This window comes from Podarcis muralis, chromosome 8, assembly GCF_964188315.1.
Source record: "Podarcis muralis chromosome 8, rPodMur119.hap1.1, whole genome shotgun sequence".
NCBI classification, from domain to species: Eukaryota; Metazoa; Chordata; class Lepidosauria; order Squamata; family Lacertidae; genus Podarcis; species Podarcis muralis.
The window spans coordinates 35,994,130-36,019,355 of NC_135662.1; the positions used below are offsets into that span (position 1 = coordinate 35,994,130).

A 25,226-nucleotide genomic window follows, 5' to 3' on the forward strand; every position below is an offset into this window, starting at 1 on the left:
CTCTTAAATCCTTCTACTTCAGTTTCTTTTTTTCCACCTAACTGCTACCTTCTCTCTCTCTCTCTCTCTTTCCTTTTATTCTTGTGTAGGCTTGACCAAAGATGGCAATAATGAAAATATTGATTCACTTGAGGAAGTCCTTAATATTTTAGCAGAGGAAAGTTCTGATTGGTTTTATGGTTTCCTCTCATTTCTCTATGATGTAATGACTCCTTTTGAAATCATAGAAGAAGAAGAGAGCGATGCTGCAGATGATGTTGATGGTACGTCACAGAATGAAGGGGTTCAGGGAAAAAAGACATGTGTTATTGTGGATTTACAGAACCAATGACTTTAGTTCAGGGATCAAGTTTAATTATCAAAATGCCACAGGCTACTGGGGTAAAACCTGATGTAACCCCTTACCCTCAATGGACATATCAGCCATGTGATGTAATTCACTTGTCAAAAAGCCTTTTTGAGAGAGAGACTGGGGTAAGACAAAAGTGTCTTCAGTAGTATGATTGGTTTCTGTATGGCTTTGTGTCAGTTTGTGCTTTCTTACACTAACTTGTGCTGTGTATTCTTAGCACTAACCTGCACAAGCTCTATGGTAGTAACCTACACTATTAACCCTTAAATGATTCACCTTTCTAATAAAGTGTTAAATTGCTATAGACTATTCTGGCATGATTGACAAATTATGTATATATTTATATTTTATATTTTAAGATTCTGCCTACTATTGCATTAAATAAGAAAACTATTACTGAAATTATTTGAATTTGCTACCGATGAGTATTCCTTAATTTTATAATTTATTACATGCTTTTACAGACTTATGGAGCAGAATACTGAGGTTACTCAAATTTGTTATGTTAGTAAATCCATTTACTATATGAAAGAAATAGCATGCAATTGTTGTATATTTTGAAATGAAGCTTTCATTCTTATTTTCTTTATATACTATTTTATCTCTTAAAGGCAGATTTGTTTGTAAAAATTTAGTGGACATTTTTTGAAAGCGAGAACCTGTAAATATGTATTTCTCCTGTAATATTCAACTAATTAAAGCTGATAAATGCAAACTGTCTTTTATGTCTTGCTAAACTGAATGGCTGACTCAGATTTGCTTTTTGATTTTTCTGCTCCGCCGCACCCTCCCCCCATCTCATAGTGAAGGGACTGATTATACAAATGCCTGAGTTCAGCAAGTTTCCATGCCCAGCTTTGTGTGGAGCAAATTAACCTTCTAGAACAGATATGTGTGCAAAATTTTGTGGTGTGTGTGTGTGTGTGTGTGTGTGTGTGATAAAATCTAGTGCCTGTATTTCATGCACACTGCTGAATAATACTTAGGCTTGTTTGATCTGATATTGCTGATCAAACCTTAGACTGCAGTCCTTTACACACTTTTCTATAAGTAGCAACCATTGAACTCAATGGAGCTTACATCTGAATAAATATGTATAGAATTGCACTGTTTGTCTCAGAATTAGCACATTTGATAGAAACTTTCATGACTCATAAATGTGAGTGTTTAAGTAAAGTGTTCAAGTAAAGTCTACAGCCTGAGGAAGAATTCTATGGATTTTCAAAGCTTGCCTGACATAATATTGAGCACATAATGTGAAAAAGCTACTTTACATTTTGCACAAACTCCTGCTTTCTTTGCTAAGGCAGCAATGTGTAAATAATTTGCAGAAGATGCACTTTGCATTTTATTTGTTCCAAATGAAAATACCTGAGCTGAACCCTGGATTTCTGTGACCATCCTCAACTGTATCTGATGCAAAGCAAGTCCATATCTTGTAAAATGGTTGGGCATAACTGTTGTAGAAATATATTAAAACAGTGGTTTTTTTTATTGATAAATGATATATACTTTGTATGTTTAGCCACAGTGGAATAAATTAATGATAACTTTTGGATACCACAGTATCGTAAGAAAAGAACTTGAAAATCTTGAAGAGCTTGCAAGGAATATACCTTCATTTGTTTGGAGTTATCTTCGCTAAAAGTAGTTTTGTATACCTGAGAGTATGAGTTAGAAGTTATTTAGTTGAGACTGATGAAAAGGGCAGTTACTCATAAAATGGCAACCAATATCTCGGGGCTTTGTGGGGCAAAACATAGCCTTTGTCCTTTTGTCACCAGATGTTCAGCAAGAAATTTCATTTTCTTTTCAGTTGCCTTTTCTGTTCTTTGTGGTGGGGTGGGGTACGTAATTTGAACAATTGTTTCAGTTTTGAAGCAAAGGTGAGGAAGTGGAGATTTCATTGGTTTTATTTATTTTGCTAAACTTCAGGCTCTTCTAAAATAATAGATTGCTATAGCTGACCCAAGGCTATAATATAACAGATTTCAGACCCTTTATTATTGGTGGCTAAAATTTAATTCTTATTGGAAATGGGTTTCACAGTTATAAACATCTGAGCAGGACCATATAAATAGATGTTAAACAAAATTTGTATTCTATTATATAATAGCAATAATGGTTCAGCTGTGGAGTTTATTTCAGGGACTAGATTAGTGATTGTCTTTTAAAAAAATGTATTCGTAAGATTTGCTTGTCTGAATGCTTTGTTAACAAGTTTGTTTTTTTATTGCCCAATGTTTTTAAAACTTCTGGACCTTTAATACCACTTCCACATTCCTTTGGTGATGAAATGGTAAAACTTCAATCATGTTTGAGGTAACCTTGTTTATGATCTGATCTAAAGTTCATTTGTTTTTTGCTTTTTGTATAAAAAGGAAATAAAGGGAAATCATATAGGTTTGAATCCAGAGAAATGCTGGTGGAAGAGGATGGGTGAAAGGTGACTTCTCTCTCTCTTTGTCCCTACAAAAGTTTTTCCTGAGGTGTACATTGCTGAATGGAGTAGGCTGTGACACGCCAGATTAAGTGGGAAGAGGGGGATTACTGAAAATTGGGAGGAGGCATCTTCTGTGAGGCTATTTTTCCTTTGCACCCAGCATAAAAATAAGCAGGCGGGCAGAGGAGGCTATGTTAGCCTGCTATATTACTAGCCTACATTTATTGCTTGCCTGCTTCTTATTCATAAAAGAGGACTAGAAGAGGTGGGACCAGAGTGCTACTCCTATGAATAAAAACCAGACTTAGTAATTATTTTTGTAGGCTATTAACTTTTATGGGCTTATCTTCACAGCTTGCTAAGGTCTTTGAGAGCATGATATTCAAAAGAAACCAGTAACTTAATAGCATATCACTGGATCTTTTCAGTTTAGATCTACAGTTTATATCTAGTACAGTATTTTGAAATCTTCTTTCAATCACCATGCTTGTTATTTTATTTTATCTTTATGCTCCACCTTCCTACCAAAGCACTCAAGATGGTTTTCAGTTTAAAATAATGTCTTCAGTCTCAGGTACATGTATCAAATGGAAGGAAGAAGAAAACAGGCAAGCTCAAATATCAACCCATTCACACTCTTGCACTCTGTAATTTGAGAACTGGTTGAATAATGAAGTTATGCGGTGACAAGGTAGAATGGTCATTGCAGTAGGCACTTTGGGGAAGGAAGGAGCTGAATGGTAGTTCCCAGTCAGCTAAGGCAGGGAGCCAATCTGCCTCAATTTACCAACTAAGACAGCCAGGTAGCATGTTTAGGAGTAGACGTTAGTATTCAGAAGTAATAGTTCTTGTTCATTTGGAAAACCAGTCCCAAATCTCCTTTTATATGGTTAGTACCTGCATTTGTTCATGACCCACTTCACTATAGCATTTTGAACTTTGTCTACCTCAGCAGCAGTTACACATGGTTTTCTGTTGCATCTGAGTTTAGAAAGTTTTAACTAGCTTTAGTTTCCTACCAAGCCAGGATATAAATACATGTTTTAAAGTTTAAATACATGTTTTAAAGTTTGCTCAATATGAGGTCTTCATTTGGAGCCATTAACCGTTGTTTCTTAGTTTGGACATAATAGAAATCTTCCTAGCTTGCTTCCCCACTTGCACAAAGGAAAGAGTGAAGTGGCTCTGTGCAAGTGTGTGAACCTTGTTCAACTTTGGATTATTAAGCTGAAGTATGATATTCCAAATGCATCAATTGTGGTAGTTTTAGTCTAGTAATATATGCTGAATACAAATATCATTCATAAAATAAGTAAGAGTAAAGGATATTCATACTGGGGGGAAACAAGCTTTCATTTTTGTGATGTAACAATTTTTTAAACATGTTTCTTTTTTCTGCAAAGTGAAGTCATTTAAAAAGTTTTGTGACTCAAGTGTTCCTTAATTTAAGTCTTATAGTAACATGGCCACAAAATGTTCCACTGAACTAATGTATGCCATACTTAGGTACGGAAGATTCTTTCACATGAATCCATATGTTTGGAAACAGATAAAATATTAAAGCATAAGATAGCATCCTATTAGTTTATGCTTTCCCATACTTGGTGTTACATAATCCAAACAGCACTTTTTCATAATTGATAGTTTAGCTTATGAGCCAATTACCAATGAAAAAATCCTATTTGGAATTCTCTTTGTTTTTGCGATACATCTTTCACTTTCTCTTTGAGAACCACCAGTTAGAAAACCCATACAACAGTATTACTGATTTTTTCCCATTAGACACACACACACACACACACACACACACACACACACAGAGAGAGAGAGAGAGAGAGAGAGAGAGAGAGATGCTGTTCTCGGATCAATTGAGATGGTGATGACTAATAGAGCTCCCCAAACTGGAGAGCTTTAAAAGCCAGAATAAAAGCAAATAAAATAAGACCATAGATAACAAGATTGCAATACACTAAAAGTCTAATGGAATAAAATGTATTTACCACCCTCTCATCAGAATGGAATTTCGTTACTGGGGTACTGCTATAGAAATGGTCCTTTCCTGTGACCTTACCAATTACAGCTTTCATATTTGATGAAATGAGAGAGACTGGGCCTATTATACCTGTGTATGGCTTATTTTGAAAGCTTTGTTTAATGGAACACTTCCAGAAAACAGAACAGTCAGGTCTAAGTATTTTTTAAGGTCTGATGTAATTTTGGTGCTGTTTTATACTGGGTCATCTCTCTCCCCTCCCCCCATGTGTATAGCATCTTAAAGACTTAAAATAATGTTTGTAACTTGTTTTCATCTTATGATAATCAGGGGAACCACCAGGAGGGGTTGCCAAGAGAAAGGCTAAAGTCAAAGGTACTTTGCTACTGGAGCATTAGTGACCTCTTGTGCACACTGATTATGAATGCCTGAAATGCATGTGTTTTACCATCTTGTTAAATGTGTCTACTAATTCTGGATGCAGTTCGTACCAGTGTGATTTCACATTCAAAATGTACTGAACAAAAAAAACAGCATTAGTTTTGGGTGCTCTTCAGCATCCTACATAATTAGATCTACAGTACTTTAAAAACTTAATTTCTAATCCAGCTGCAGGCTATGTGTGTGTGTGGATCTGCATATTTCTCCTGCTGGATGAAGAATCCTGTGTGCAAATTGATGCAGTGCATGCGATTCTGTAGGATTTGGGACAAGGCATGTGCATCCAGGGGCAAATATAAAGATTGGATTCCTACTAGTCAACTGTCTGGGAAGGAAAAATAGGATGCTATATTCAGTCTTTCTTATCAAATATCTAACTAGCAGAATTCTAGCTGAATTTTCCCAGTGATGCATGAGAATTTCTGATCACTGAGTGCACGCCTTTGGATCAACGCCTTTGGGCAAAGAATTCAATCATTTGGATAGATAAGGCTTCTACAATGTGCATGGCATATGAAATACTATATGGTTTACATATTGTTACCCCAAGCATTCTGCTCAAAATATGCTGGGCCTTTCTTAATTACAGTTCGTGTCTTCCTGTTGAAGGAGAAATGCTCCCTTTTTATGTTTCATTGTAATATCATAGTCTTTTTATTCTCAGGGCTTTATTTATTTATTTCTAAATTTTATACACTGTGAAATATCTTAAAGCAGTGTACAAAAAGAATAAAAGAATAAAATTATTGGTTAAACCAGTTAACAACAACTATTAAGAACTTTTTTAAAAAGCAAAATCAGCAATAAACTAAAATCATCCACCACAGTCCTCTCCACCACCTTCCTTCAAAAAGGAGGTATTTGCAACTGGTCAGTAGTTATTCCAGTCTAAGGGGCCCAGAGCCAGTTTCTTTAGGAGCGGTTGTACCACTGCCTCTTTCAAGGCAGGAGAAACCATTTCCTCATGCAATGAAGCATTAACCATGCTCTGAACCCAACAAGTTAGTAATGCTAATCTTAAATTTTTTTTATTCCAAATGCATTGCTCGTATTTCCATTCATGGTAGAGGGATTGCAGATCACTCGATATTTTATTGTAATCATCTTTCGCAATTTTTTTTTAAAAAAACAGGTGTAGAAGAAAAGGCCTTGTTGGGAAGAGTGGACTAAATAACGTTTAGCAAATGTTTGTTCTCTATCTCACAATTGCTGGAGAATGTGAGCTGGAGAACATATTGGAAGGAAAGGCCAGCTAGAAGGGTGCTTTTACCCCACCTGAACCTCCTGAATCCTCCCTTTCCCCAAAATTACTTCTAACATTAGAGTTTGGCTGCAAGAGGAGAGGTAATTACCTAATGGGGAAATTTTGGGCAGGTTCTTAATTCTTGCCCCAGTCTGCAGATCCTCCCTCCCCCATGTTTCCTAATAATTTCCTGAATATTTAATTCAGAAATGCCTGCATGTGTGTTGGTGGTTTTCTTTTCCATATTAGCTAGTACTTGATTGGATTTGAGTTTTACCTGAAGTGGCATTTTTGTCATGTAATTAAAACACTAATTATGGTATCAGCATATTTTTTTTAAATAAAGGCAGCTACAATACTTCAGATCTATTTCAGTTTTAATCTATTGAAATAATATTGTCAGTTTTAATTGCAAACTGAATGCACATTTGTGTGACTCAATCATTTTCATAAGTCTCTGCATATATAACTTTCTAAACTATTTTAAAACCATTTTATAACGATATAGTATTTTTGGCCTCTAATAAAAAATCATCTACATGATGGTCATCATTAAAATCAGGTGTTTTCAGTAGGATCTTATTTTTATCTTGTGTTTACAGCACAATGGAAATACTCCATGCAGTGTCTTCTTTACAAATCATGACCTCTGGAGTCAGTTTAACATTTCTAAAATTAGCCTATAAAACGGGTGGGGGAAGCTGTCATCCTCCGAATGTTGATGGATTTTAGTTCCAACCAGCATGGCCCAAGAGTCAGGGATGATGGGAGTTGTGGGCATGCACAAATTCCTCATTTCTGTTTTATGGGGTCACAACCATTTAACTTCAAATGAGTTGCAGTACTCGCCTAGGGGTGCCTAACTTTGTTTTTCACTTATCTTTTTCAAATATATGTAACATCATGCATAGTTTTAGCCAGTGTTTTTTTTCTGGGGGGACGCAGGGGTATGCATACCCCTAAACATTTTGTGAATCTAAGTTTGGCCTCATTGAGGGGCAGTATTTCAATATGAGTAGGAAAATGAGAATACCCCTAAACATTTTTTTAAAGGAAAAAAAGCACTGGTTTTAGCATTTGTGAATTGAGATTAGTCATGTTTTCTGTTAGTTCAATGATCCAGCCCTATGAGTACAGGATAGCAGATAGCACTGCCCTTTGCATAAGGGCAGAGGTCAAGGAGATCTTAAGAGAAAAGACCAAGCAGATGTAAAAAGTACAGTAGCAGAATGATTGAAGTAGGGATGGGGAATCTGTGGCCCTCCAGAAATTGTTGAACTACAGCTTCCATCATTCCAGCCACAGCTTCCCCACCCCTGACTTTAAAGTATGCAAATTTAATTCAGCGTATGTTTGAACTGCTTCCTCTCTTTTACGATATCCCCAACCCCTCAAAATCCATGGATTGTATCAAAGCTGAGTGAACACACTTCTGCTTGCACAGTGGGACTTTTACTTGCCTCTCCTTTCCCTGTGCACCCCCAAAATGTGCTTTGGAGGGTCCCCCAATCCTCTCAAACAGATTTTGAGGGAGCTACAGGAGAGGAAGGGGAAGTTTCACTGTGCAAGCCAAAGTCTGTAGCATGAGCAAGATGGCAGTGTTGGATATGCAAATTTTAGATACATTATAAGGAGGTTATGCCAGCTATAGACCTCTTGTAAAATAGGCAAATACATTTTATAGTCCTTGATTTCTATTTAACAGTGTGTCTCTTTTCTAATTTTATTTAGTAGCTCATCAGGTAGCATGATGTTTTTTAAAAAGCTGGCAGCCGAATCATTTTTCAGGCAATTTAAAATTCTTTTAACATATTTAATTAAGAAATGTATACGTCAGTTTCTCTAAGGCCACTTACAATACATAAACCCCTTGAAATAGGAGAACTAGTTTAGATACTGTTAAAGTTGGGGAAATAGAACAGTTTTCATCTGATGCTGAAGAATAAGTTTGGGGAAGCCCTATAAAATAGAAAGTTATTTCCCATGGCACATCCCAAGTAGGGATTGCTACCTGCAATTCTTTTGACAGTACTAATACTGTGTGATCAAGTTCTTTTGAATTGCAACTATGAATTTGTGATGTGAAGTTGGAATGTGAGTTTGGTTTACTAATATCCAGTGTCTTGATGTGTGTTCCTTAATGAACATGTCCCCTTTTTCAAATGGGAAAATAGAAAAAATAAAAGAGATCAAAGAACCAGCCAAGAAATTGAAAGAGAAGCAAGAAGGAAAGAAGGAAACCAAAGATGAAGAGAGGAAAAAAACCAAGAAGAAAGTTGATGACTTGGAGAGAAAGGATAAGAAAGTTGCTGATGATAAATCCAAAAAAGAATCTGAAAAGGTTAAGCGAGACAGGAGAGGTGAAAAGGAGAGATCAGGGTTAGACAAGAATCTTAAAAATAAAGAGATAAAAGAATCAGCTAGTGGCAAAGAGAAAGAAATTAAAAAAACAGCTAAAGCCCTTTCTAAAGCATCTGATAGCTCAGCAAAGGATGAAGAGAAGAGGAAAAAAGTAAAATGATACTATTTTCATATCTGAATGTTGCTTCAGTTAGAACTGATAGCACGAGAATGTAATATAGCACCACTAAGGCAATTTGTCTTTAGCTTGTTAGAGTAAACAAGATGACAGAATCATTTGCACAAACAGCCTTAGAATATGTATGAAATTGTAAGCATGAAATAAGATAGACTGCTATGAAATTCCAATTTGTACATAGTATGTCTGATAATGTCTTGTACATTCTTTTGTACTGAGATCATTTATATAATGGAATGTTTTTGGTACTCAGTATGTCACACATAAGGCTAATACAAAAATAAAACACTGAAATATTTGTAAGTGTTGTTTTACACTGGGAAGTAGAAGTATTAGGGGGAAATAAGGTAGACTAGTTTTCAAATTTTTTTGTGTTCAATGAACATGATCCAATTTATACACTTGGAACGATGGAAAATCTTATCAATATGCATATCACTCTAGAAAGTGCAACAAAACACATCTTTTTCAACCATTCAGAAAATAAATACATGGAAGAATGAAAGCTCAAATGGAGCAATGAAAAAAAGTGAAGAACAGGTGTAAAATAAGTAAGAACATTTCCTACAAATTATACCTTCATTGCTACCCCCTCTGTTTGCATTTTACAGACTGCACTGGTTTTGTTTCCTGTTGGGTAGAAAGTAGGACATACTATTATATATGTTTTTAAATAAACCTTGAATATAATCTTTTCCAAAATGATATTTGGAATAAGTCCATTTGCTGTTTTTATCTTGACATGGAGAATACTGTGTCAAAAAGTATTTGGGGCGAGGGGGAAATCTAGGAAATTTGGGGCTGAACAGACATTGGTATATGTGCTATGATCAGTGCAAGGTTTGAAAATATATGGTTGTGTAGCTCTTTGTGTCTCTGGTCTTACCACAAGAAATACTCATATATGGGTGACAAAGTACAATTTTGACACAAAAATAAAAGCAACATATTTTAGCCTTGTTTTTCAGTAATACAACACATTTAGAATTCTCATGAGATATAATGCTTTACTTGATCATGTGAAAAAACCTATGCAATTTAAATTTTAGACATCTGTGTGGGTTTTTCTGGGACCATCTCTTCCATGTTTTCTGAAATGTACATTGGATTATGTATTTGCATCCCATTGTCAAATTTTCACTTTTGTGTGAACTATTGCATGAAATAGTGGATACACGCTATAGTAACATACTTGAATGGCAGAGAGATGAGTGGGGAACAAAGCGTAGAATACAATAATAAAATACCAGCACTTCCCTAATACCAGGGGTTATATATTTGGGTTGATCAGTTTATAGCTAGATAAAAAATTTTAAAGGGTGGTGGAAGTTGGAAATTAATCTCCCAATGTAAATGGCTTCTATCCTTTCGTTGTGAGCCAACCCAACTCTATTCTGTCGCTTCTCACCCCTTAGCTTATAATGCTCTGCATGAGTAATCAAATTTAGGTAGAGCCCTTGGGTTTTGCAAATTTCAGGTGCTGCTGTTTTCCCTTCCACCTCCAGCTTACATTTTGGGAAAGCTTTTAGGAAAGAGAAGAGACTGGCAAATGAGCTGGTGATTGGGGAGCTTTTAGATGTTTCCAAGCTTTGAATGATGTTTATGAGAAGCCTGAGTTTTTAAAAAAAAGAAAATCCAGAAAAGTGTAGGTGGACTCAGCCCATTCACAATCAAGGCAAGTTTCTCTCCAAACTGATATGAGTGGGTCTAACAATTTCTCATTCAGCTGAGATTGATATTCCGTCAGCAAAGGTCAGACTGTCACTTTTCCGTATAGCAAAGGGGATTTGTGCCTATAGCACACATAGGTAGTACATAAACGCATTGATTAGTGTTACAATTTGTCCACAAAGACAGGTTCCTGCAAAGCAGTATTATGGGGCCTGAGGACCAGGGTGGACATGGAACTTCTGGCTTATTTATATGTTTCTGAGAATGAAAAACTCCATGTGGCGTGAGACCTTCCTGCTTACCTCAACATCTGTACATATGGTACTGCATCTGAATGGTGTGGATGTACAGAATTTATGGTTACAGACATTAAGGACTGCCTCTCCCCCATATGAACTGACCTGGACCCTGTAATAATCATCTAAGGCCCTTCTTTATGTGCCTTCTCCACAAAAGGTCAGAAGAGTGACAACATGAGAACAGGCCTTTTCCTTGCAGTCTTCCTGTTTGTGGAATGCTCTTTGAGGAAGGCTCATCTGGCGCCTTCATTACATATCTTTAGGTGCTAGGTGAAAACATTTCTCTACAACCAGGCCTCTGGCTGATCAGCATTCCATGGCCTTTTAAATGTGTTTGTGGGAGGGGTTTTGTTTTGTTATTTGGTTTTTGTTTTGTTTTGTTTTGTGTGTGTTGTGAACTGCCCTGTGATCTTTGGATGAAAGGTGGTATAGCAATTTAATAAATATTAATAATTTGATCTTTACCTCTAACAAATGAAGATTCAGCAACATGAAGACTGAGTGTGTACCATTTAGATGCTACATCTAGTTCATGGCAACTTTTAGGGTAGTTCATATTTTACTTTATTTTGGATTGAAATATACAGGTTGAATTTTTTGAGAAACTATTTTGCAATTCTACATACAGAAAATCATCAAAACCATGCACATTCTTGTATGAAATGAGTTTACAGTAATATTCCCTTTCCAATAAAGTTTAATGTACCAGTTTGTTCTGAAAGAAGAATGAAGAAACTGACAGTGCAATTCTATATACATTTACTCAGAAGTAAAGCTCTTTATGCTCAAAGGGAATTACTCTAACATGGGTGTGAGTAGGATTGCAACCTTAGTGTCCATTTAGTAAAATCACAGAGTGCCCTGTTCTCTATGACATAATCCACCAGAAAATTATGGATGTTCTTTTATGCCGCTTCTGTTTACTGCAGTAAGGGTTGCACCAAAGGTTTTGGTGGACTATACTAGCAGTTTGTAAACTTATAAATGCTACAGAAGATATGTTAAAAACACTGCTCAGAAATGCTTCCCTTTACTTTAAAATTGCAATGGATAAAAATGAGTCCATCAAATTCCATTTTCTTGAAGTGGACAATGATCACTGTAGATGTGCAGGCCTTTCTTACTGAGCCCACTCATGATTTTCTTTGCTTTGTTGTGCAGTATTGATGGAATATTGCCAATGTGGTCAAGTTCATGCCGAATATGAATTTTGAGGAATTGTCTTGACCAAAGATGCTAAATGATAAGATTGTAGCATGGTATTTGGATTTGACAGGTCAAGATCTGTAACCTGTCTCCCATTTGAAAAATGTTTACATCCATTATTTAGATCAGGGAAAGGAAACTGTGGTTCCCCCACAACTATTAGCCATATTGATTAGAACTTAAAGGAACTACAATGCAACATTTGGAGAGCCACAGGTTCTCTTATCACTGGTTTAGTCATTTGATGGAAATGCCGCTAATTTATACTACTTCTAGCTAGAAAAACATGTTTGTTTTTAGTGGTGCAAAATCTATTAATTGTATGTCAGGAGCATTTTACATGTGGAAGCATTCAAAATATATTGCCTCCCTTTTTTCTGCCTGTAATCTGAAGTAGTACAATCCAGAATTCTATTCGTATGCTGCCTTATTCTGTATAATGTATAGATTAGCTCTTCCTATCTTTCACTCTCAAAAGTGTGCCATGGAGAAGGTCCTCAGAAACAGTTTAGGGGAAAGAGAGGTTGAGACATCGTTTTCACTCTTCCCCCTGAGCCCCTCAGTCTAGAATCTTAACCTTGGAAAGATACCTTCCTCCTCTACCCATGAGCTGGCTTTGAGTGGGAAGCAGTATTTTCATTAGACATACATTGCTTCACTTCATTCTTCTTCCCTTTACCCCAAGCCAGTTCTTCTTGTTTCATCAATGGTAATGATCTCTATACTGGATAGGGGAGGTGTTGGTGTGTGGGGTGGGGGTTTAAATAAGGAATGAAGCAAGGGTGAAGGGTTAGGAACAGAGAAGAGCTTCAACCTTCATTTGGAAACAGCTACTATCCCAAATCCACCTTTGGCTTCTGCTTAACAACTAAATACTGTATATATTTTAGAAGAAGTGGCCCTGATGTTTGTAGTACTATCTTTTGATGCTCTATGTAATTAAAATTTAAGAGTGCCATCCAGAGACACATATAAGTTCACAGCAGCATTTGGAGAGATTTCCTTGAAGCAGCCCATAACCCCATATTTACAGAGCAACTTTGGGTTTTGGTAAAAGGAAACTGATTTAAAGGCAGCTGGAAATGAAACCAGTTCATACAGAGAAGTTTACCTTTAAGAAGATGCTGCAACAGGCTCCAAAAACTGGTTTTAAAAAATGAAAAAATGTTGGACTTTGAAATACAATGTGGTACTTCTGTAGGCTGTGTGTAGTGTGTATTCTCCTTTTTGGTAGTCTTTAGATTTGTGGGCTTGGATCCAGACTTTGCTCCCCATGGTGGGAGACTCCTTTGAGCAGAGTTCTGATCAGGGGACTCCTTCACAGACAGAAGGGGAAGGTGGCAATTCCTCTTTCCTTCCCTTAAAGCCCTCTGAAAAAATATTATTGTGTGGGGTTACAGGGAAATCAGGGATGAGTGGACGTTTCCTCTTCCCTCTTCCCTCAGCATGATCCCTCCACTGGATCAAAAGCGTAAATGGAAGGAGCCGTTACAGTCTTTCTAAGTTTGGATTCAACCCCTTGTCATTATCTCAGTGATACCTAAGAAAGCCAAAATGTTGAACCAGAAAGGCTAAAGTTAACTTTATAACTAAACAATGCAGGACTTAAAGAAAGATCTGTCCCAGAACAGCAAAAGCCAAGAGATGCTGAAGAGGTTACCCAACCTACAGAGGAGCCACATGGGAGAGCAGGTAGGTTCTCATGCAAACTAAGTCATAGAAAAATAAACTCCGGTCTTGCCTATCTTTTTGGATGGTAAAAGCTTTACAGCATCTGCTCTACAGCAACTTGTCCTCAATGAGAGGTTTGCAAATCTTGTCGTATTGCAAACCCTCTTCCATACTGTTAACACTATGGGAGTGCTTTCAGAATGGTTCCATTGAGGTAGCGATATGCATAATGTCACATTGAATTTCTTTCTATTTAGATCTTTCATGAAAGATTAGTCAGCAGGACAAACCTAGTTTCTGGTTCATGAATTGTTGTGTGTACTTCACCAGCACATTTACACAAAATCATTCTGAACTCATCTCTCAGGGAAGTAAACATTATATGAAAATATGCCCCAAATCAGAAAAGATAAAAACAGAGGGTGGCATCCAATGTCATGTGAGTGGACTTCTCCTTCCTTGCCTCTTCCCTGAAGCACCATGCCCATACCCCAACTTCTCTACAGCGCTCCAGAACAGATTTTGGGGGGTATAGGGGGAAGGTTGCATCTGTTCCACCAGCAGTGTTGGTCCCCCCTGGCAGATGAACACTGTTGGACTGCACCCCAAAATAAAATAGCTATTGAATTCATCTTTGGATGTATATTCATTTAATAGACTAGATTCTCCATATAACCTTTAAAACTTTTCAAATAAAATATTAATTAGCTTGAAATATTAAAAGTAGTTTCTTTACTAGAGTTCTTTATAACAGGGATTGAACTGTATAAACACCCTAAACAGCTTTCTGTTACACTGTATACATATGCCAGTGCATTTATTTATTTATTTATTTTTTACCACTCTTTGCATGACAATTATTTTTCTTCATTTCAGGCATTGAGTATTGTAAAAAGAAATGAGTATTTTCTATAATGGAGTGGGTCCAGATTAAATATTTTAAAGACACTTAAAACAATATGCAAGTTTCCTAGTACTTGGAAATCTTCTTGCAATATGTACATCCCACTGATATTTGAGAAATTTCTATACTGCCCAGTGCCAAAAATGGCCACAGGGCAATGTGCAACAAAACAATACAATGCAGTATATAATAAGCAACATAAATGTCAAAAATCCGAGATCCATATTAACTTGGCTGTAGATTTGTACTTCTCTGTGTAGGTTTTACCAATATATTGCTCTTGTGGTAGAATAAGTAATTCGTTCTGCTTCATAAGCTCCCATTGTTGCTCTAATTCTAGGTTGTGGACCTTGGGGTTCTAATAAAAAACAATGTAGATTCCAGAAGCCTGAAGTCTACCTTTGTATGATAAAACCTTGCAGGCTGTGCTTGCTCATATTCAAACATTTTCATTGCCATGAGGGCTGCAAAAGTGCTTTATCTAAAAAGGAAAGCTAAGATCCTCAGGAGTCTAGATAGTTCAGCATAGCAGACTCTACCCCATACTCCAAGCTCATGGAAGATGCACTGTTATGCATGATGGATAGTTTCAAATTATTTAAACTTAGAGGTGACTAACCTATGGCATTCAGATGTTGGATTCCAACTCCTATTCACTCGTGGACAGTAATGTGGAATGCTTAGTCCATCCCTACTAGATTCATTTTATTTTACAAAATGTATACACTGTTTGGCTGTAAAACAACAACAACAACCCTCAAAGTGTTGTACTATAGCCTTGTGCTTAACTATAGTCTCATACTGTTATTTTATGGAATTACAGAATCATAGATAACCAATGGTTATCTAGTCCAGTGCTGCAATGCAGGAATCACAGCTCAAAAAATCCCTGACAGATAGCCATCCAATCTCTGTTTAAAAACCTTCAATGAAGGAGAGTCCACCAGCTTGGGTACATGTTTGTGAAATGTACAGGCACCACCCCACTTATGCATGTTCACGTCATGTGTGACTGCGCATATGCATGGTATCAGGAACCCAGAAGTAGGGGAAGAGACCTGAAGGGCCTCAACAAAGCCCTGCTGTGCCTCCAGCTTGCAGGGAGACCTTCCCTGGAGCCCAAAAAGGATGTCCTCTTTGAGCTCTGGGAGGGTCTCCTGGTGAGTCAGAGGTGCAGTGGGTTGCTTCCCACTTAAGGGCATTTCATTTATGGGTGCAGAGGGCCAGCACAGGCTCCCCTGTGTAAGTGGGGAGTCACCTGTATATGAAAAAAGCCTGAATAAAAATGCCATATATCATGTTTACCAAGTCCATAGGGAAACATGCTCACTTTCCCTAAAAGTATTTGTTTTCTGGTTTTTGAGTTCAGTCTCTTCTTTCTGCTGACCTTTGATGTATTCTCTAAAATAATGTAGAACACAAGAGTGCTGAAGCAGAACCAGAAGAGGAAGATGAAATGGACACTTTGCTACGTCAAGTTCTTGAATCAGAGTTTGGTATGAATGAATACTTTGTCCATGAACTTCTAAAAAGAAATTTTAGAACTAATCAATTATTTTGATCAGTTAAAAAATGTATGTAGCTAGTTACCGATCTTTCAAAACATTTTTGCTGCTGGTTGGAAAAAACTGTTTGCTTTCCAAAATGGAATAATGACTGTAGTGGCTAATGACCTGCCCCTCACGTGTTTGTCCAATGATACCAGTTTATAGAATTATCCCATAATAACAGTAAATGCTTAAGGCACAATATCAGAGCTAAGCACTCTTAAGATCCACTGGTTTCTGTGAAAGGAGTAATTTTAAACTAGTGGGTTGGATGTGGACATTTCCCTCCACAAACAGAAAGGCTCCTTCATTTGCAGATGGGACTCCACTCCAGCAGAGGCTTTCATTCCACTTTACTGGATGCTCCTGCTGGCAAAAGGGGAAGAAGATGATTTTTGGCAGCACCTAGAAGACCAGGGTTCAAATCCCCACTATGCTATGAAGCTCACTGGAGGACTGCGGACCAGTCACTGTCTCTCAGCCTAGCCTACCACACAGGGTTGTTGTGAGGATAGCATGAAGAGGGGGAGAACTGTGTAGCTTTCTGGAGTTCCTTGAAGGAAATAAATGTAATAATAATAATAAATGACCAAGTAGTCCCCTGTGCAACTTCCCATACTGTTCTTCAGGGTCTCCTAATACTCTGGGACAGATTTTCAAGGTGCACAGAGAGCTGTCTGAGGAAGGGGGGGGTGTCTCAAAAAATGGTGTCCCCTTCCTCCAGTGGGAGCATCCAGTTAGCAAAATTCCATCTGGATTCAACCCAGTGGGCCTTAAATGTGTTTGGATTGTACCAATGATCTGTTTAGAAGGGCGGTGATTACAGAATGCAATTGAGACTGTTCTGTTGATATGCTGTTTTTCTAACATTTTAAGAAAAAATAAATGAAGCGGATGAAGAAACAGATTTTCAGGAGGAGAATAGTGAAATACCTGAAGTTCCCACAGAACAGGATGTCTATGATGAAGACCTTGAAGATAAAGTGCCAGAAGTATTAGAAACACCAGAATCTTTCTATGAAGGTACCTGAAATATTAAGAGTATTCAGCATGTTTTTCCTTTCTTTTTCTTTTTTTGAAAGAGATTAAGAAGGTGGTGAGATATTTTACTTAGGCTTTTATGGAATAAATATATGTCTTTGAGTTCATTCAGTTCAGTCAAACATAGTATGTGATCAAGTCTGTTTTAAATGACTTGTATACTGTATTGTGACCCAGTTTGGACATCATTGGAAGGAAAGTTTAGTGAATGGAAGAAGACTGCAGCATCATGTGTGCCCTTCCTTCTGCCTTCCCCCTCTCATGCATGAATTTCTCCCATGTTCTTGTATTTAGGCATACATCTAACCTGAAGCCTAAGATCCTGAAAATTGTGGTTTTATCAGGGTGTTCAAAGTATTTAGAAGTATGTCTGGATTCATTTTAACCTGAATTGATGATGCTCAAACCAAGATGCAGGGAGGCATGAGGAAATTCACTTGCAATAGAAGAAGTATTGGAAGACAGCAGAAATGGTTCTGTGGTCTACTCCAGTCCTTACATTCTAGTTCCAGGATTATGTCTACTCCAAGCATATGTGTCTAATAACTGTTAGATTAATTGGGCACTTTTCTGAAAATTGACAGTATTTTAACTTAGCAGTAGGTGGTATTCAACAAAGTATTTGCAATAGCATAATGGGATATCCTTGCTCTATTCTCCCCTACCTCCCACAAGCTCTTTCTTGTCCTGTCCCCAAATGTGCTCTGGAAGGTTGGGGAAAATCCCCAAACAGCTTTAGGAGACATACAGGGGGAGAAGTGCCTGACGAAATATTTTTCCTAGTGCTACACTGAATACAACGTTTTATGTACCTTCAAAAACCAAATATTTCCCTTATTTTTCATTTCAGAACCTGCAAGTGACTATCAACCAGGAGAGCCAGACACAGATGACAGTCATGGTATGTCTGCTTTTCATAATAGCTTTGAGATGCTGTGAAGTGATGTATCAGGTGATGAACATGTGTCTGTGAACTGATCCTAAATATCTGCAAATTTAATGGGAGAGATGGTTTATATGATGGAATTTTCTAAAGTGTTGGTTTTCAACCTCACCTAAGTGGATCACAACTTTACCTATTGTATCTGAAGAAGTGTGCATGCACACGAAAGCTTATACCCAGAACAAACTTAGTTGGTCTCTAAGGTGCTACTGGACAATTTTTTATTTATTTCAACTGCGTCAGACCAACACTTCTACCTACCTTGAACTTTACCTAAGACAGATTGCCATGATTCAATGCCATTTCACATTTTACGTTATTTAAATAATGCATCTTCTAAGCCAGGTGATGATAACTTATGTGTGGAGAAATATTAGTCAGGGCAAAGATGCCATACATAGGCGACTCACTCGACATTTGAGGGAAGCATGGTTCATGTACATTCACAGTCTATAATCCTAATAAGTCTTAACTAGAAATAACAATGTTAAAGTGGTTATGGCAAGCAGCCTTTTTTGGATTTGGCAAATCTGAAGATAAGATTCCATCAGGGTTGAGGTCTTTGTAAGGTCCTTTTGGGAGATAAATGACAGATAAGTAACAGATAAATTTCTGTTTCGGTGCCAACATTGGAGGCAGCAGTTATGTGAAGCTCTGCACAGAGGAACATGATTACGGCGCCTGTCTGTAGTTTGGGTAGAGAGAATCCAGAAAAAGGAAAACCCACAAGTGGGGATGAAATGCCCATACATAGAGAATAAAGATCAATAGAGCAAAGGGGAGAGAGGAAAAGAAAGATAGAGAATCGGAGAAAAAATATACAAGTGCAGCTTGTATATGTATACATGCAGCTGCTGGGTGACCTTGGGCCCGTCACACTTCTTTGAAGTCTCTCAGCCCCACTCACCTCACAGAGTGTTTGTTGTGGGGGAGGAAGGGAAAGGAGAATGTTAGCCGCTTTGAGACTCCTGAAGGGGAGTGAAAGGCAGGATATCAAATCCAAACTCTTCTTCAAATCCAAGTGGGTCCCATGTTAGAGGGGTTCAATGAAATGCCAGATCAAAATATCTGAAGATAACTGTTCTGATCAAAATATATTGTATTTCATAATACTTGTTGAAATCTATGTGCATTCATTAGTTCATCTAGGCTTAAATTCTATACACAAACTACACTGGCGTTCAAGTCCCATTGAATGCAAAGGGACTTGCTTCTGAATTGACATGCACAGAATCCTGCTGTTTACTAGTTATTAAATGTTTTGAAGTAATATCTAGTATTACTTTCTTTGACAATCTGTTCCTGGGGGGAAATTTTCTACTCCAAACATTTCATGGCTAGTGTTGATAAAAGCTGGGCATTCCCAGTTATAGTTGTGTGACTTTCTTTCCCATCAATCTTGAGTTAAAGGTAAAGGGACTCCTGACCATTAGTTCCAGTCATGGATGACTCTGGGGTTGCGGCACTCGTCTCGCTTTACTGGCCAAGGGAGCGGGTGTACAGCTTCTGGGTCATGTGGCCAGCATGACTAAGCCACTTCAGGCGAACCAGAGCAGTGCACGGAAACACTGTTTACCTTCCCGCCAGAGCGGTACCTGTTTATCTACTTGTACTGCGTGCTTTTGAACTGCTAGGTTGGCTGGAGCCAGGTAAAAAGCAACTAGTTAGTCTAACTCATTTAAGCCCTCCAGCCTTGACAACAGTATTAATAGCTATTTATGAATTAATGTGAACTTCTAATTTTCAGATGCATATGAATATCATGCACATACAGAAGAAGCTACATATGAACCAGAAAGCCAAGGTTTGTCTGGTTATTATTCACATAGAAGTAATAGGTTATATAGAATGTGTCTGTTTCTCTATGCTTAACCAACCTTGAGAGCAATGGAACTGCAAATGTACACATAGTTTAGATTAAGGAAAGCTTGTCTTTTGTCTTGGTAGGCTGTTGACCTTGCATTCCTGTTATCTTTAAAATAAATGCACAATGTGCATTTAAAATGCCCCATCTGTGAAACAAAAAGGCATCCCAGAAGAGGGTTAAAAATAATGCTTATTGTAATATAGCAGTGAAAGCTCCTTGTGCTCCTATAAATTATTATTTTAATTTGTGTATATATTTATTTGTGAAATACATTGCAGTGCAGCAGTTACTGTTAATACCAAAAGACTAATAAAATACTATAATACATTTTTTAATATTTTTATATACTCACATTCTCAAACTGTGAAATATTTCTATAAATGCTAAAGAAAAGTTAGAATCTTATGTTGCTTATTAACTATTTCACCTACATTTCATATTATTAACTTTTCCTCAGCAAATAATATGGTTTCACTGAGTCTTATATTTTTACTTTGTTCTAATAAGAAATAAACAAATTCAGTTTCTTCCATAAAAACATTTTCTTGTTGCCTCTTTCACTTCAAATCAGATTTGTGAACTTCCATCATGCATGCGATATCCCAGACTTTGACTACCCAAGAATCTTTTTTGGTGCTTTTCCAGTTCTGACATATTGTAATTCTGTCTGTTAGAAAACGAGTAGTCATTTATGTATCTTCCTCTAGTATACTATGTTTAAGGTAACCAAATAGTATTACTACTGTATCCTTGGTGAGATCACAGGCAAAAATGTTTTTTATTTCTATCAATGACTAAGGACTTTGATTGAAAGACTGACTCCCACTATAAATAATATCCTTAAAATAATAACTGGCAGCCTAATTGCTGTAATAAGAAACAAGGGGAAGAAGGATGATTAATATTTGAAAGCGGTTCCTCTTGATAGCTTCTTTATCTGTTTTAAGAAAGGTTTTTAATTGAAACTAATGAAGACTTCTGACTGAAGTCTGAAGACTTCTGACTGTCAGATGGTCAGGGCATGTGCTTTTCGTAAGTGATGTGTGATGCAGCCTGTTCTTTATTACTCATTTCTGTTTTGCTTTGGAACAATTTGTACAATAAAAATACTGATTTAGTATGCTAAGAAAATGATGGTGATGTATGGGGCATAATACAAATTATACACTATGATGCTAAAATGGTATATGCATCAATATATTAATAATAATAAGCAGTAGTAGTAGTAGTTGGGTTATATATCACATTTGTATCCTACAATGCCTATATGCAGAGGGCCATATCCAAATAAGTAGCTCTAAGTAGAAACTCCTCTAAGTAGAAAATCCTCCATTGAATTCTGCCGTATGAGGCTAACTTACGTAGACTCAAACACATAATCTGCAAAACATGAATTTAGAAGTGCAAGCCTCTTTGCAGATATGATTAATATGTTAAATTGACTGTAGGAGACCTAGTGCAGTCCTGATTCCTTCCTCTTTCATCCAATCAGTCAACCAGCTGTATAGAAACATGTACTTTGATTTGCACAAATGAAAACATATTTTTGTCTGTCTTCCACAGATGACACAGAACTAAATCTAGAGGATGCTCTGGATCATAACACAGGTATTACACAGAAGTCTAAATACCTGCATTTTACAGTTGGATTCTACTTAATTTAAAAGTCAGGTTATGTTACCTAACAGAGCAGGGGTTGCCGACATTTTGGGGCCTGTGGCTCATATGGAAAGAGTGCTGTAGGTACTGTCGCTTCTGGTTGCTTTTTCACCCCTCTTCCTAGGTCAGACCTGCCCCCAACAGACAAAGTGAAAGAAAGCACATGCATACACACAGCCAAACATACTTTTCTTTTATGTATGAGTAAAAAAATCAGATCCAGTAGAATTAAAACAGATCCTTTTTAATTTGTCTGATTTTACCAAGGGTCCCTGAAAAACCACAATCAAATTAATGCTTACAGTAATACCACCAACAAATCACATAACACATCTATGTATACAGAGGCAACATGTGATATGATGGGTACTTTTGAGGTAATCCCTGGTATAAATTATGAGGATCCATAAGTATCAGTGTCTCAGATCCCTGGCAATGCTGGACAGCCCCAGATCCATGTCTTTTCCAGTTCAGTCAATAGAAAAGATGCGATCTCTGATTTGATGGTTGATAGGGGAGGGGAACCAGAAGTGGTGGTGGTAATTTTAATGGATTATTCTTCTCTTTCTTTTCTAACGTATGTGGCACACTGCTCTCCTATCTGGCTATTCAATTTTCTTCCTCCCACACTGGTCCCCTTTCCCTACCCGTTCTATTAATACCTCCACCATTGCCTGTACACATGCACCCCTTGACCTACACAAAGGCACATATCCAAGCCCTCTGGGACATTGTGGGCTACTCAGTTTGCCCTTGCCTTCCATGTTGCTTGCTATATCGGCTTCTCAGTTAAATGCTGATTAAATGCAGTAAGATGTGAATTCTTAGGAAATAATATGTGACAGTAGATTTATTGCACACATTAACAGTCTCTTTACTTGCAGAACCTTATTCACATGACACAGAAAAGCAGGACTATGTGGATGAACATGGTATGTTGTGTGATTTTATAGCAACGCTGTGATTAAGAGCAGGACATTTGTTTTTATACTTTAGTTGTAATATCGTTTGAAAGTCCTCACATTTATAACATGCTGCTGTAACAGTATGGCTGTACTGTGTGTATAAATATTGCAATTATGGATTGGAGTCTCATGTCTTTCTCAGCTGATTAATGCCTGAATTTCTGGATTGGGTTGTGGGGAAAGCTTTCTGCTTCCCTACCCACATGTGTGGTATTTATGTGTGACTCAGGCATATTTTACTGTGGCTGAACAGTTTTATATTTATATTATATCATTTTTATGATAATTTGCTATTTCTCACCTCTTGGATATTTTATGATTAAATTATACATGAATGGGAAAATAAGTAAGTAGGTAAGTAAATAAATACAATGCACATAGAATGTCACCTCAAAGAAGCAGCAGACAGCTTGGCTTGTGTGAAAGGGCCATAGCTGAATCAGTTTTTCTAGCTGTATTTTAAAGTTTTGAAAAACTGACAACGAAATGCAAATCATTCCTTGTGCCCAAGATTCCTTGTGCCTTACAAAAATGTTAAGCTTTAATCAGTAACAAATAAGTCGTGTGTGTTATAGTGAAATGTGTGATCGTTGGGGAACCTTTTCTTTCTCTGTCCCAAACATAAAATATTGCTCAGCGACAGAGAACTACCTTTGCATGCAAAAGGTCACTGATTTGATTACCCTCAGAGGTATGAGTGGAACCACCACAAAGCATCTCCCAAGACTCCCTAAACCCCAAAGGCAGTCCAGAAAGAAACTGTGACTAATGGTATCAAAAGCTGCTGAGAGGTCAGGGAGAATCAACAGGGTTGAATTTCCCCTACAAATTTCTCCTGACAAAGGTCATTTTTATTTTTATTTATTCACAACATAAATCTCAAAATTGATCTGGACAAGCGAATTTTGATTCCAAAACCAGGTCTGAAACTGGATTTAAATGTGCCTAGATAATCAGTTTCATTTGATCATGCTTGAAGCTACCCTACCTTCTCAAGCAACTTGCCCCCAAAGCAGATACTTTCTTCTTCCCTCTCTCTGTCCATGTTTACTCAGCAGCAAGGCCTGGTGCCTTCAGTAGCTTTATCTCTAGTAAGTGTGTTTAGGATTGCAATCTTAGTTTCTTTCCCTTTCCTACATCTGATCCACCTATCTGAAGGGGCCCTCTACAAGCTTTGCCAGCCCATTGAGATCTTCTTGATTCAAGCACCGGGAACTATTTGATGATGTCCCAGTGTTTGAAAACACCAGGCCATAGTTTCTGGAATGTCCAGTGCTGTTTCACACCAGAGAAGGGGGCATTCCAGTCACCATAAATTTGTGAGTGCATCTCTCCCCCTCTCAGTGTGCTTCCAACTTCATTTGAGATCCCTACTCTTATCCAGGCAGCTAGTCCACTTCACTAAAACTTAGATGATTAAGACAAACTGCTTTGCATATCACAGTCCTTTAAAAACTTATGTATTCAAGTCTTTTTCTGGCATATATGCTAATTAATCTGACAAAGGAAATTGTGATTTTGTTACTTTTTTCTTTATTAACTCATAACCATTGTAGCATTCCAGTTTTAAAATTTTAATTATGTATTTTATTTTAGAATTGGAAAATGAAGAATTTATTGAAGCACAGAATACAGGTAAATTGACTGTGACTATGAAAAATAATGGCAGTAATGGTTTTCCTTAGCTGTTTCTTTGCTGTTTTAGCGCTCACACTGAGCAAGTCATGTCCTGCATGAGTTACGTATAGGTGAACATGTCTGATGAGTTATTCTGCACTTTTGAACATATAAATAATAGCAAATTATGTCTTTGCTCTGTTACTGAACTGACAGCAAGGAAAGTTCTCTTCTCAAACAGGCATGGGGAAATGGATCTAAACCTAATCTCTACCTTAGTTGTTGTGGACAAAGTTGCAACAGTGACATTGGGTGACATTTTTGCCCACATGGTCTTGCAGAGCCCCTTGCAAAGCTGAGCACAGGCTTTTACCTGCTGCATTCCTTATATATAATATCAAGTATAGGGTAGATGGGTATGGCTGGGCCAAATGGGGAGCTCTGGCAGCCTAATGCAGAGCTTGGCGAGCATAATTAGGCCTGCAGGCTATATAGAATCATAGAATTGTAGGGTTCCCCAGGCCTGTCCTAGAAGCTGAAAGAATCTGCAATTTCAGGAAAAACTGAATTCTGTCAACACGAGTCTGGTTAGTGATAGACATTGATTCCTTTGATTCCTTTGATGCAACTCCTATAATTGATACTCTCTAAGGGTCTAGCTACACATTATGTATAAACATGTAGAAAAGAACCCTAATGACAGGTTTTGTATCTTTCCCCCCCTTTTGTTGTTGTTGACAAAATGCAGCCTTGGGTGGCTTCTCTACTCTATCAACCTATTCTGTCCCCAGACCCCTGAGTTCCAACCACATTTTTGTGAAAATC

The 25,226-nt window shown here is 37.4% G+C and overlaps 2 protein-coding genes across 5 annotated transcripts in view; both read left to right on the forward strand.

The window, feature by feature from the left end:
* Nucleotides 1-25,226, forward strand: part of LOC114601318 (aspartyl/asparaginyl beta-hydroxylase-like) — a 58,764-nt gene that overhangs the window by 22,508 nt on the left and 11,030 nt on the right. For 3 of the 4 annotated variants that reach the window (XM_077932977.1, XM_028736865.2, XM_077932976.1), the window contains one exon: nt 90-5,163. In XM_077932977.1, the coding sequence (XP_077789103.1) occupies nt 90-331 (242 nt within the window). In that variant the 3' untranslated portion in view covers nt 332-5,163. Of the gene's footprint in view, nt 1-89; nt 5,164-13,789; nt 13,880-16,177; nt 16,259-17,185; nt 17,333-18,200; nt 18,252-20,040; nt 20,098-21,723; nt 21,769-22,703; nt 22,752-24,380; nt 24,420-25,226 lie in introns of those variants that run through there. The other variant, XM_077932975.1, reaches the window with a different exon arrangement.
* LOC144328774 (uncharacterized) lies at nt 4,811-9,309 on the forward strand. The gene is made up of 3 exons (XM_077933596.1): nt 4,811-4,829; nt 5,119-5,163; nt 8,647-9,309. Exons 1-3 carry the CDS (start codon nt 4,811-4,813, stop codon nt 8,991-8,993), a joined length of 411 nt encoding a protein of 136 aa, XP_077789722.1. The 3' UTR covers nt 8,994-9,309.